Genomic DNA, 13,350 nt, shown 5'->3' on the forward strand with positions numbered 1-13,350 from the left:
AAGGGGGTAGGGTATGTTGGCTGAAATGCTGGAGCCTGCAGAGGATGTTTATCTGAAATGCGAGTGGCAACATTTTGAAGTTAATTTAATTAAGCTTCCCGTGCTTTGCTGAAGTAGAATGAGTAGATTGTGACAGCAGCTTCAAATAGGCCTGAAAAGGTCTATTAAGTTAGTTAGGACACGTTAAATTAAATTAGTAGTTATCTGTTACACATAACACAGTGGTGCAAGCTGCCCGAAAGCCAGAGGGATGGTGCTGGGAATGGTGTTGCCCTGTTTCCCCTAGGACCGATAGAGCAGCCTGTGTCGGATTCCTTGCTCTGATGGTTTTATAGCTGTGGGAAAGCGGAGAGGTCTGCTGAACTTACGATCACGTATCCACTTAAACTTGGTTTTGTGAGAAAAGATGGAAGAAACAATTTTGTGGAAGAAAAGTACAAAAAAAGTTTTATCTTAATTTCTTAACGTGGGGTGAAAGACCCAGGAGAGGGGGAGCGATGCACATCTTGAGCTAGTGCTGTACAAAGCACCAAATGAAATTCTTTTTCCCCATGATCTTTAATGCAGCTTTGTCTCTCCGGAGATTAAATTTAACCGCAGGAGGGTAACGCCGCTCTCCAAATACCCGGTTTTGTGCTGTTGCATAAGCAGTTAAGTAATTGAGGCCCAAATCTGCACGCTGCTGTGTGGCATGCAGGGCGCTGGTGGGCTGGAAGGACGGTGCTAATCCTGGTGGCATTTGCCTGTGCTGTGCAAGGCGTACCAAAGGATGCGCGGGCTGAGCGCCGCCAGTAACGCAGCACCCACACGCAGTGCCTGGTGCTGCCGGGTGTCCCGTCACTGCCGGGGCAGTGCCCCTGCTGAGGCTGCCTGCACCCGGCTGCCCACGCAGCGATGAGAATGGTGAGGAGCTGGAGGAAGCTGTCTCCTGGGGTCTTTACATCTCCCTGTCCCATTCCTGAGCCGAACAGCACTGGGGAGTCCTGGAAGAGGAGGAGGAGGCGTTCCTTGCCCTCAAGTAAGAAGAGGTCCCGTTTTCTGTGGTGCTGGTGGGTGCTTGCAGCAGGGCTGCAGCCTCCAGCAGCGATGGAGCTCCTGAGCTCCAGGTGCACCAGGGTGCTGCTCCTCCAGCTCTTCACCCTAGCCTTCTTCCTAGATTCAAGGAGTCTGTCAGCCTGCAGTGTATCATCTGCTGGCCAGGCTTGGGGCTGGGAGACAGCTTGCACTGCTTCTTATTTTTGTGACTGGCATTATACGGGTAACATTCCATCTGACAGGCTGAGAAGTGCTAGCAAGGGGTTAGAGCTTTTGCGGGGTCCGTGATGGCTGGAGGCATTGGGTTCATCTTCTTCTCTGGACATGTGGGGACTCGCTTGCACAAGCAATATACAGTAATGGAGGGCTGTGACTCTGAGTACTGCTGTGTCAGAAGCGTTAAAAAATGTTGCTAAATAGTATTATTTAACAGTTGGCATTGTATTGGGAGATCTATATACTTAAAACTCATATAAAGTTGCTTAAAGAGTGCATTTCCCAGGTCATGCATCTAGGTGGAAGAAAAGCTTAAAAACAATATTGTTTATTGTATAAAATTTGGCTTCCTAAATTGCAGATGTATAGCAAAATAAAATAATGCTTTCTGAAAACAGGATTTGTTGCAAGGAGTTAAGGGTTCTTTCTGCTGGGAGTGAAATCTAAAAGTGGATCACTGGCCACAAGCCAAATTCCATCAGTGCCACAGAAATATTCATAAGGCAGATCAATAATTAAGCCTGCTATGCAAAAGTAATGTTGTGTTTGACTCAAATAGCTCTGCAGTGCCTGTTCATACATAAGTGTTTGTTTTAATTTATTTTCCAACTGAGTTTTAGGATTATTACCAAGATTTAAGAATTTATTTTTAACAACTTGGTTTGACTATGTAGTGTATTCAGGTTATTCTGAATAAATTTCCTTTTTTTTTTTTTTAGCCCAAGTGTTCTGAATTATCATCCGCTAGGTGAATTGCTACTGCCCCAATGTTTTTAAAGGGCAAGCTAACACAGAAAATGGATAGATGGCAGTAGCATGTCCTTAATTGGTACAGCTGAATAAAGGGAAAGCATAATTAAATTTAAAATGTTTTGCTAACATGCATTAATTTTTCTCCCTCTGTCTTTAGTCATGTTTTCAATTCTCACTAGGAATAGATGACTTCAGGAGAATGGGTTAGATTCTGTTTATTTCTTGCGCTTAATCAGCAAAGTAGTAACAACCTTGTAGTTGCAGAATCTCTAACTTGTGGGGAAAAGAAGATCTTCTATCTAGCAAGTTCTGTCTAACTCCAGGGGGAATTTGCAGGGCCAGCTAATTATCCCACTTGTGAATGTAGCAAGCTTGATGCAGCATTCAGTAAACGTGGCCTCTACATTTTCAAAGGGAGTAAAGACTTTAATTCCTACTCCTATAGGCTGGAGGGAAGAAATGTGTTTTATGTTACCTTCTAAGGGAGAAACTCAGTGCTGTGGGAAGAATGTGCTTTGACTGAAAAATTGAATTGCCGCTGGTAATAGTTTACTTTCTGCTCTTTGAAAAATTCTGTCTTCCAGGTCTATGATTATATATCTTTTATTTATAAAACTTCTCCTACAAGAGCACTTGTGGTAGTGAAAACTAGCTGGGAAATAATTTCCCATTAATTAAGCTCCTGCATATGACATGATTCTTTTACCTGTATATTTAATCATTGTATGTACTGGCAGTGGCATCTTGCACAGTATGTTAAACACACTCATAACATTCTTTCCAACTGCATCAACAAAACTCTTTGACTTGAATAGAGAGCCAGGATAACGACAGAGTTTCAGCAGAGTCATGGTTTGTCAAACGATCCATCTGATAAACTGAGCCATGTGATTTGGCACTGTTTTGTTTCTGCAGGGACCAAAAGTGTTCCCGAGCTGTTGGCTGATGATGGCGTGACTGATGCACCCCTTTTACAGGGATAAAGGGGATGCCTTTGTTTGACCAGGCTGTGGAGAAAAGAGCATTCCTGCCTTCTGAGTGGACAAAGTACTAAGGTGAATGAGAGGGACCCTGTGTACGTGGTCTGTCTGCCTGTTTCTTGGCTGTTGGGAACAGCCAAATCCAGCAGCCTGGCAGAGGTGAGGCTGAGCCCGTTTCCAGACCTCCTTGCACAGAGATGCAGCTGGCATCACAGGCACATGGACCTTGTAACCTGTGGTCCCACTTCAGTTGCTGGTGCTTAGACCCCCATACACATGCACGCACACAGAATGAACTCACTCACCCAGGAAGAGAGTTAGAAAGGAATTTAGACAGAAGATACGACTGTACTGAACAGGTGTGGGGCACGGCTGGGCAAGCACAGTGACCAGCAGCCTGCTTACATGGCTAGTGTTTTTGTCCCTTCATCCCATGTTTGTTCCTCCTCAAATCACCTGCATCCCTCCCTTTCCTTGCCTTTGTCCTCCCCTAGTCATCCCCTAATGTTATTTCCCTGCATCCCATTATGTGTGCTGTACCCCTAAGCAGTCTGAAAGGTGATCCTTGGAGCCGACTCAACAGCTTTCACACCTGGACCTGGGGCAGATGCTCTCCAGGGACGTTGGCTCCTTGGCAGGAGCCCTGTCAGGGTACCTCGTCCTGGAGCCTGGCATTCAGGGCCCCTGCCTGCCTCTGTGCTTCTGTACTGCTTGGGATGTGTGGAGATGAGCCTTGGATTGACTGATGGATGGTTTTCTGTCTTTTAAAAATGAATGCATGACCTCTTCTTGAGTCTTGTTCAAAACTAGGTCCTCTTTCAGGATGTAGTAGCATCGTGTTTTGCAGGCAAGTATGAATGAGTTTCACCCCATCAGCAGAGCTTGGATGTTTGGGGTGAGAACTGCACCAGGCTTATTCACAACTGCCAGTCATCGTGTAACTTGCTCACAGCTGTTGTGTGCTCAAGCAGAACAAACTTGCATCTGTCCTGGGAGAAATCTGGATGGTATCTCTAATTCTAGGGGATGGTTTCAGGCTATAATCCCTCATCAGGCTCAAATGTCTCCTTACAGCCCCCAAAAAGCAAAGAAACCCAGCAGTCTGTATGCTCTCTTCCTTTCAATTGTAACAATTATATCTAAGCTACGTGCTGGCTGTTGGAAATTCTGTTATAAGCCATCACCTTGCCTGTGGTTTTTTTAGAAGGTGCTTTGGGGATGGACCTTGGACTGTGGATTCTGCCTCTGAGCTCAGATGCCTGAAAGTCAGGCGTCCTCCAGCTTAGCATCATAACCTGCAGATACACCGGTGGAGTTGATGCTGAACATCTGTCTGAAGATCACAGGAAATTAATCATGAAATTGCATTAAGACTCCTAACTCTTCTCATGCAGCTCTAGGCACTGAGCACTTCTCATTTCCCATCTTATGTGGAATTTAGAAGAGTTGAGGTTTATATTTTAATTTTTTTAAACAGGAAATATATTTTGTTACCTTTAATTGAGACTGCATTAGCTTCTAATGATAGTACTGCTCTGTGATGTTGCTTGTAAAATGATGGGTTTGGTGGCATGTGCATTTATGGTTAAGTTCCTTTTTGTGCTTGTGAAATCCTTTTTTTTTTTTTTTTTTTTTTTTTTTTTTTTTTTTTTTTTTTAATGCCAAGCTTGTAAACTCAATAGGAATCTTTAAACATTAAGCTGGTGAAATAATAATTGGCAATACATATGAATAGCATATTTCATGCTGCCGAAGGGCCAGAATAGAATCTATCTTACTGTCAATACAACTTCAACAGGAATTGTGTGGGTGGATCGGGGCACTTATCCTAGCCATTAGGCAGCAATGGCATAAGTTAATGGAACAGATTGTCAGGGGGACTGGAGGAAGTAATCGCATAGGAAGGAAGATGTGATTTATGTATGAGAGATAATACACTGCATATAATGAGAAAGTTTGACAAATAACGTGTGGAGGAGGTACACAGATAAAACGGAATCAACTCTGAAAATAACACTTTATCTCTCTTTGCTTAGTACTTTCTTGAATAAGCTCTAATAAGGCTGAAATCTTCCTGATGTTGGTATTTAATTCAAGCTGGTTACATTTGAAAAAAAACCAAAACCCAGTTACGTTATTTTTGAAGATGACAGTAGGGGGAAAAGGTACTGCTTGGGAACATGCTAAAAATAAGGTAATGTTCATGATTGCCTACCTTCCCTCTCTGTTTTGGAGCAAAATGTTTGGATCTACCAGCATGTTGCCTTTGTAGGATGGATATGGCTTTTGTTACCTTTGAGGGATGTCTGACAAAAATTAAGAGCTTGTAACAGTACCACCCTCCGAAACAAACAGAAAACAAACAAAAAAATGCAACCCAAACCCATAGTTTTGTGCTGAGGAAAGTCTTCTATCTTAACAGTGTCTTGGTAGCGGAATTGCCACAGCTTTCCCTCAGGCTGGGCATCTTCTCCCAGTCTAAGGTGGCGTGGTCTCCTCCACCCTGTAAGTGAGGGTGAGATTCTGCGGGAGCGTGCAGAGCGGGTCGGCGGGCTGGGGTGCGGGAGCCTGGTGGGAGAGGTGGGGAAAGTCACAGCCTGTCACCAGTGGTGGCAAAAAAAAAAAAAAAAAAATTATAACTGGGAGCTGGGGGGGGGGCATGATGGTGAGGAGGGCTCCAAGGAGAGCTGGTGGGACAGAAGGGTCAGAAAGCTGAACAAGGGGAGTGGGGTGACGCATTTCTCCAACATCAGACCCAAGCAGGAGCTTTGGAACGGAGGAAGAGGGAGGATGGTGAGGAGCCTAAGGAGCTGGGAGTGAAGCTGGCAGTGTAGGTGGGGAAGAGAGGGCTGGGCAGGATTGAGAGGATTTAGGGCAGAGGAGGAGAGGTGGTAGAGCAGAAGAAGTATAAAGTCTGACACGGAAGAGAGACAGAGAGTCTGTGCCCCTCATCATACTCCCTTTTTGTTGGAAACTCCAGCGTGAGCCTTGAGTTGTCTTTGTGTGAGATCAATGTGGAGGTGAAGCGGAAAAAAACCTCCCCCAAAAGCCATAAGTGCTGCCTGGAAAGTGGAGTGCTCTTGTTTTCTGCAGTTGGTGACAGATGCTTTGTGATCCTTTGCATTCATTTATTTTCTTTTGATGCTAGTGATGAGTGATCCAGTCTTTTAGCTGCCCAGAACAAAAATCTGGAGGAAGAAATTTGACCTGTGTAGCACACTTGTGAATTGCTGCTTTACATTTGTAACTTTTCAGTTTGGCAGATAAATAACAGTTGCAGCTGGTGTCTCAGCCGTGTGCAGGACAGTTATGATGGGATTGGGTTTTGGGGCGCTCAGACGTTATAGTTGTTGAGAGCTCAGTAGAAGAGCCAGCTTGATTGCACCAGAGCAACGTTTGCCTGGAGTGTCGTGTTTGCATGGGAGGATGATGTACTGGCACTGCTCTCTGCTGCTGTCTCGCTTTGCTTAGCTAATAAGCCTCAGCTCAGGCATGAAGGAAATAAATGGGATAAGTGGGTGGCTGAGGATGTGTGTGTCCGTGTGTTTTTTGGCCTCTTGCATTAGGGCTTACAGTCTAGTGCTTGGAATAAGCAAAACAGGGGTAAGTAGGGGAAAAAGTCCCTTTGAGAAATCGTTCCAGAATAGTTACAGCAGGGCTGGGCAGCCCTTCTCATCCTAGGAGCGGCGAGCTTTGCCTAGCTGAGAGCCTCACCATATGCACTTTGTATAAAGCTGTGGAGAGGCAGTTTGGGGTAGGTGCTGGCTGGGCACTCCCAGCAGTCCCACTGCTCCCCCAGGGGCTGCCTTGGTGACGTCAGTTTGAATTGCCCCTTTGGGCTGGTGTCTTACCAAGTGGGGTGCTTGGGTGGCCCAGTGTTCACTCAATGCCAGCACAAGTCCATGAATTATTTACTAAACAATTTATAAATTGCTGCCTTATCCTTGAGATCCAAAATTCTGGGTTGAAACATGAAGAACGCACGTTGCTGGCAAACACCTCTCTGTCTTGTTTTCCCCCGTGGCTGTTAAGTACCCGAGTTTAAGGAGCAGGCAAGTGTAAGCTTATGATCTGCTTGAAGTAAAATCAAAGTGTGACAAAAATGGCTAATTGAGCGCAGCATTTGAACAGCTGGCTGCAAGTGGCAGGAGTGGCACGTCGACTCAACAGAACAAGACTCCTACACTGGGTAGCCAGCCACCTTGCAATTATCTTTGAAGCCCTTATTATGCTGTTCTTGGAGCAGGTGTCACATCTTTGAAGGGAAATATTACAGGCTTTGATGGAAGATGAGAAAGGTGTTACACGTCCGCTTAGTGTAACTTTAAATAAAAGAATCGTATTTTAAATGCAAATGCCTTGCTTGTTTTTGAGTTGTAAGGAGCTGAACTGTTGTCTTAAGAATTGATTTGCCTTTTAAGTGTCATGCAAACCTATTTTTAGGATTGCTAATATGCTGTTTCTCTTGTAACCAATTATACTTGCTACGAAGAGGAATCAAAATTTTCTAAAAGTGTATGTGCGGGTTGTGCTACCCTGTGAGTAAGTGTCAGTCATGGTGTCACCTGGGAACTAGGGCAGCGCAGTGTCTGGTGAGACGGTGGTGATTCACAACCTGGAATGGCCCCAGTTCTGTTCATAATGTCATTTTGGAGCTCTTGCCACATGGCATCTTGTTAGTTGTTGGTGCTAAACATAAAAATCATGACAATTTCTGTATAAAATACAAGCTTAGGGCAACAAAACAGTCTGACTGGGCTGCCTGGTTGGGGTCTCACCTACGGTTTCACCAACTTGCATGTTAGCACAGAAATGAAACCAGGTTATTTCTGCTGAAGGGACACATAGTGTGCTGGAACCAGGCTTGGGCAACCTCAGAGAGGCTATGTCTCCTTCTCTGGAGATATTCAAACCCTCCTGGATGAGGCTCTGCACGCTGCTCTAGGAGAGCCTGCTTTAGCTGGGGGCTGCACTAGGTGATCTCCAGAGGTGCCTCCCCACCCTGGCCATTCTGGGATGCTGTGGCCATTCTGGGATGCTGGGACCATGCTGGACCACCCTGCCCTCAGCAGAAGGCAGCTCTCAGGACCTTGCAGACTCCTGAGTCTCTTGAGTCTGATTGCTGTTTCTCACACTGCAGCTTTCGCTAGTTTGTAGTAATGAACAGCAAATCTTTCGCAAATATTTAGATGGCTATCCCCCCTTAACTCCCAGGAGAGAGAGAAAATCAACTTTTAGTTGCTGATATTTCAGCTTATTGTTTCCTGCAACTGTAGCTGCTGACCCAAATGTGAACACACAGAAAACATATGCCGCGTTTTATTTGCCAGCTATAGAGAAGATGGTTTTGAAGCACGCAAGATGACACATCTGTTTAGTCAACAAAATATTGTCGTCTCCATTGCACTGAATGGCTTCCTTTGTAGTAAATGCTGTGTTTCAGGATGCCTGTTAAATTGGGTCTGTGAACTGTTTTAAATGTTCTTTATCTTACAGAGTTTCTCTTTTGTTTGCAGCAAGGGAAGCCTTATGTCTTTGATAGAGTGTTACCTCCTAATACAACCCAGGAACAAGTTTATAACGCCTGTGCCAAGCAGATTGTTAAAGGTAGGTGTTGTCTTTGTTTATTCCTGCCTGGGGGAGGAAAAAAGGTGTTTCCCTGTCCCCTCAAGACTGGATAATAAATGTTTAGTTGTCTGTATGGGAGTTTAATAATTAGTTAACTCCAGTTGTTACCTTTTTTAAGGACTTGCCTGTGAAAACAAAACAAAAAAGCAAAAAAAAAAACCCCAAACAACAAAACCTAAACACAAAACCCAAGTCAAACAAAGAAAAGAAGCTGAAGGAATTGGAGTAGCTGTTCCTTACTTGCTCCTTGCATGTGTTACACAAATATTTGCTTTTTGTGTTATATGATAAGCAACAAAAAGCATGTTGTTCATGCAGCGTGAGCCTGTTCAGTGTGGGATGAACACGGAATAGCTCTGTCTTTGACTGGAGGAATTGATGGGCCATTACAGGGGAATGCAGAAGGTGCTGCTTTGGTAGCTGCTTTGCATGCATGCAGCTTCCACTTAAAAATGAAATGACAACACAAGTTCCTATTGGCTAGCACCCTATTTGTTTAAAACAAAACCTTCATAAACTGTTGAAATTTCAAGATTTTTAACTTGAGAATCAAACTTTTTGGGTGCAATTTAATTGCCTGCCTTATTTCCCCCACCTCCCAAATTGCCATCAGACCTCTCACTTGGTTCTGATGCTGGGTAGTCAGTGGCCCTAGAACTGCTACAGCATCCCAGAGGTTACGATGAAGTAATTCCCTGGCCTTGTGTAGTGTCCCTGTGCCCTTCAAGACTTGGTCCTCAGTGTGTGTTTTTAAATCAAGGTATGTGGATGGTAGGAGTGGTGTCAGAGCTGGTCAGAGTTGTGCTTGTATAGCATCGCAAGGCTGCATGTGAAACGCTGTAGAATTTATGTGGCATGAGAGATCTGGGGTTGCTCAGAGGTGCAGGAGCTACTGAAGCAGTGTTGAAGGACTCACCAGAGTTTCAGGCGTGCAACTGGATCTGCTGAGAGCTGGTGCGTCCACTGGTGGGGAGAGGTCCCTGGGGTGAGCAGCCCTGCTGCAAACCCTGGGCTCTGTTCTGGAGAAGATAGGCTGGCTCACTCGGACAGCCTCCGACAGACCAACGTGCGTGTTGTTTAGGTGATTGGGAGTGAGGACCAGAAGGTAAATTATTTGATGCTGAAGAGAGGAAACGAGTTGTTAGACTTCTGTTGCTGCTTTTCAGTGGGGAGCCTAATTAGGGCAATTCTGACTTCAGAAGAGTGAGCCTTTAATAAAAACTGGTGGGATTGGAGTTGCAGAGCTTAGAAATCATTAGTTGGGGTTGATGACACACCACTCAACCCCTGGAAGTTTGGGAAACTGTTTCAATACTACAGTGTGTGCTAGCAGAAACACAGCACTGTCTGTAGGCTTGCAGAGGGTGTTTATATCCCCTGTGGAAGTTGGTTTCCTCTGAAAATGGTGAGAGAAATAAAATCCCGTTTGAGAGCAATTTGGAAGACCTAAACCAGTGACTAAGCAGTCATTAACCGAATAGAAAAGCAAATACTTTCCAAAGTCCTATTTGAAAATAGAGTTCAAATGTGCTTTTACATGTGTGTTAACTAAGGCAAGTTTGATGGGGGGGGAGGGTGTAGAAGAAAGGAAAAGAGAAATGGGGGGAAAAAAAAGGGAGGGAAAGTGAGAAGGAGAGTGATAGGGACAGAAAGGGAGAGGGGGGAGAGAAGGAGGGAGTGTGCAGCATTACTGGAGTGATGTTCTTGAGCTCTGGACTTCTATTTCCTTAGGTTTATTTTCCAGTGTAAAGCATAATAAAGTGAAGAATGTGAAACGGACCGGGCTGTTTCTGATAGACTGGAACAATGTAATTAACTACATGGAAATATAAGCTGAGTGCATTACGACTTGGAGCACTATTTAAATTTTTTGAGACTTTTTTTAGATAGCTCTTCAAGGTTACCAGTTGTTACCAGATTTCATTATACTGCCATGAAATGGCTGATGGTTTCATTGTTATTAATGTTATTACAGAAAATGCCAGCTGGCCTAACAGTCTCTAAAACAATGGTTATAGTAAGTGTGTTGATAGTGAGAACGATCTAAATGATGGTGAGTTTTTTCCGTTAAAGCAATGGCATTAGGTTGAAGTAAACAACTCGGTGACTAAGTCCAAGTATTTCACATTCCAGACATGAGAAACAAGGAGTGTTCTAGAGGAGGAGAAGCTATCTGTGTGTTACAGGGGTTTGCTTCGGGGTGGGTGTGGGATGCTGTTTGAAGGTGCTCCCAAAGGCAGAAGCACCAGTAATGGAAGCATGTGGGAAATCATCATTGGCGCACATGACCACAGCTTGGGAACTTGCATTTGCATTTTTGTAACCAAACTGAGAAATATCAGTAAACCTGACAGGGAACAATAGTGTGTAATTGCCACCACTTTTGCTTTGTTTCCCATCGCTCTCACTTGCCAGAAAACAGCTTTATCTTCTCAGTCTACACAGATGGATGGGCTGTATCTGGGTTTTGCATCTTTCCTACTGTTACATTGAGGGGAGGGAGAATATATAACAGCCCAGGCTGTTGCTGAGCACTGGAGCTGTGAGCACCTTAGTGCACATGTGAACATCTGCACGTTTTTGTGTCCTGTGCGGAGCAGAAAATTTACGATTTTTGGGTGGTGGATTTGCTCTCACTGGGTAGCTTATTGACTTTCTATTCTGGTTACAAATACAGGCCTCAAATGTTGAGTTGCAGAACTAGAAACTTTAGAGATGGAAAAGATAAGTATAGAGTAGAAATTTGGTCATGGAAATGTACTTGTCCTATTCATACTCATCAGGAGAAAGGCCATCTGGCAGTAGTTGACTGGCTGAGTTGTGTAGCTGGCTTTTGTGGGGAGGGTAAATCAAACTTGGAAACATATTAGAGTTGGACCAGGAGTTAGGAAAAGCACCTGGGCGGTTTTTGTTTACTACAAGTTATGTAAAAATCCCAACTGATCTTTCTTCAGTCACTTTCTTGATCTGTTTTTTCCCCTCCTTACCTCGATCCCTCAAGTTTTGTGCAGGCTGTTTCTGTCTGGGACTGTCTCCAGTCAGTTGACAGATGATATGTGAACTATCATAAGGGCGAAGCCTTCCAACAAAAGTAACCTCTTCTGCTGCCGAGACCACTGACTTTTAATTGCAGGTGATGCAAAGGACTTTTTTTTTTTTTTTTTTTTTTTTTTTTTTTTTTTTTTACAGAATAAGGTATCTTTTGCTATTTGGGAAGCTACATTACTTATCTATGCTTCCTCGGGCATATCTTTGTGTAAATTGGTGCAAATTCTGAGCAGTTTTCTTATGTAACAACTGATTAATCAGGTCATTTCCCCCCTAGGCTGTGTACCGGTATAGAGCTGACATTGTACCTTGCATTTACCTGAAGATAATAAACCTTTTTTTCTCTTAATTCAAACTGTTTTATTTTTTCCAGTTAACAGAGTTTAGTAAAAAGAGGAAATAATAGTAATAAACTCTTAGATTCTGTTTAACTGTGCTGGGAATTTAAAGGTGTTTGGATGCTAGGTGGTTTTCTGGAAACAAACAAGAGTTGCACATGTTTGCTCAAAGATTTCTGAACACCCTACCCCACCCCAGGACAATTATTTATATTTTTTGATACCTGAACACCTTGAAACTCTAGTTCTGTGTGCCTTCCAGACCCTGTAGTTCATCTTCGCCATGTGCTGATTTTCATCTAAAGAGGAAAATGAACCTTCCTTCTTTTCCAGCTTCCAGCTGGATTTTAGTTTAAAATAAAAAAGTCCAAAGACAAAATATTTCTTTGCTAGCTAACAAAGATGGAGCCTTCTATACACAATAGATACAGTGTACTTTACAACTGGATGTAGCCTCAAAAGTTAAATGTGACTGCTTCCCTGTTGTTAAATAAGTGTCCTTAAATAAGTTCCTGTGTGTGTTAAATAAGTGTCAAGTAAGCATTTTATTTCAAAAATTTAAAATGCAGTTGCATTAAATATAGCCTTACCTGTCGGCTATTTTGAAATTTATTATTAATTACCCTTTTACAAGGAAATAATATTTTTGTATTAAAAAAATGAGATGTAACTTTTATCTCCTGTGAGCTGCTGCCACCGCCCTTACGCTGCAGATCCTTGCCTGCATCTCCCTCTCTGCCTCCTTGGTCCTGCGCTTCGTGTTTCTGCTGGTTCTCCCAAGTTAGATGCACTGGTGCCAGCTGAGTGGAGCTCCCAGCAGGATTTGTCATTGTCGTGGTTTAACCCCAGCCAGCAACCCAGCACCTCACAGCCACTCGCTCCCCCTCACCCAGAGGGATGGGGAGGAGGATCGGAAAGGAATGTCAAACTCGAGGGTTGAGATAAGAACAACTTAATAGGTAAAGCAAAAGCTGCGCACACAAGCAAAGCAAAACAAAGAATTCATTCATTGCTTTCCATCGGCAGGAAGGCATTCAGCCATCCCCAGGAAAGCAGGGCTCCAGCGTGCCCAAGGTTACTTGGGAAGACAAATGCCATTGCTCCAAATGTCCCCCCCCTTCCTTCTTCCCCCAGTTTATATACTCAGCGTGACGCCATATGGTACGAATACATCTCTGGCTAGTTCGGGTCACCTGTCCTGGCTGTGTCCTCTCCCAGTTTTCTGTGCTCCTCCATCTGGCAGGGCCCAGGAAACCCATAAGTCCTTGATTTAATATAAACATTACCCAGCAACAACTAAAACCATCCGTGTGCCATCAACATTGTTCTCCCACCAAACCCAAAGCACAGCA

At 44.0% G+C, this 13,350-nt stretch overlaps 1 protein-coding gene across 1 annotated transcript in view; it reads left to right on the forward strand.

Annotated features, from left to right (window-relative positions):
- KIF5C (kinesin family member 5C) overlaps nucleotides 1-13,350 on the forward strand; it is an 83,844-nt gene that overhangs the window by 17,869 nt on the left and 52,625 nt on the right. Inside the window, exon 2 of the mRNA XM_080400069.1 lies at nucleotides 8,501-8,591. Within this exon, the coding sequence (XP_080256195.1) occupies nucleotides 8,501-8,591 (91 nt within the window). The remainder of the gene's footprint in view (nucleotides 1-8,500; nucleotides 8,592-13,350) is intronic.

The sequence above is a fragment of the Falco punctatus genome (assembly GCF_963210335.1).
Source record: "Falco punctatus genome assembly, chromosome: 8".
NCBI classification, from domain to species: Eukaryota; Metazoa; Chordata; class Aves; order Falconiformes; family Falconidae; genus Falco; species Falco punctatus.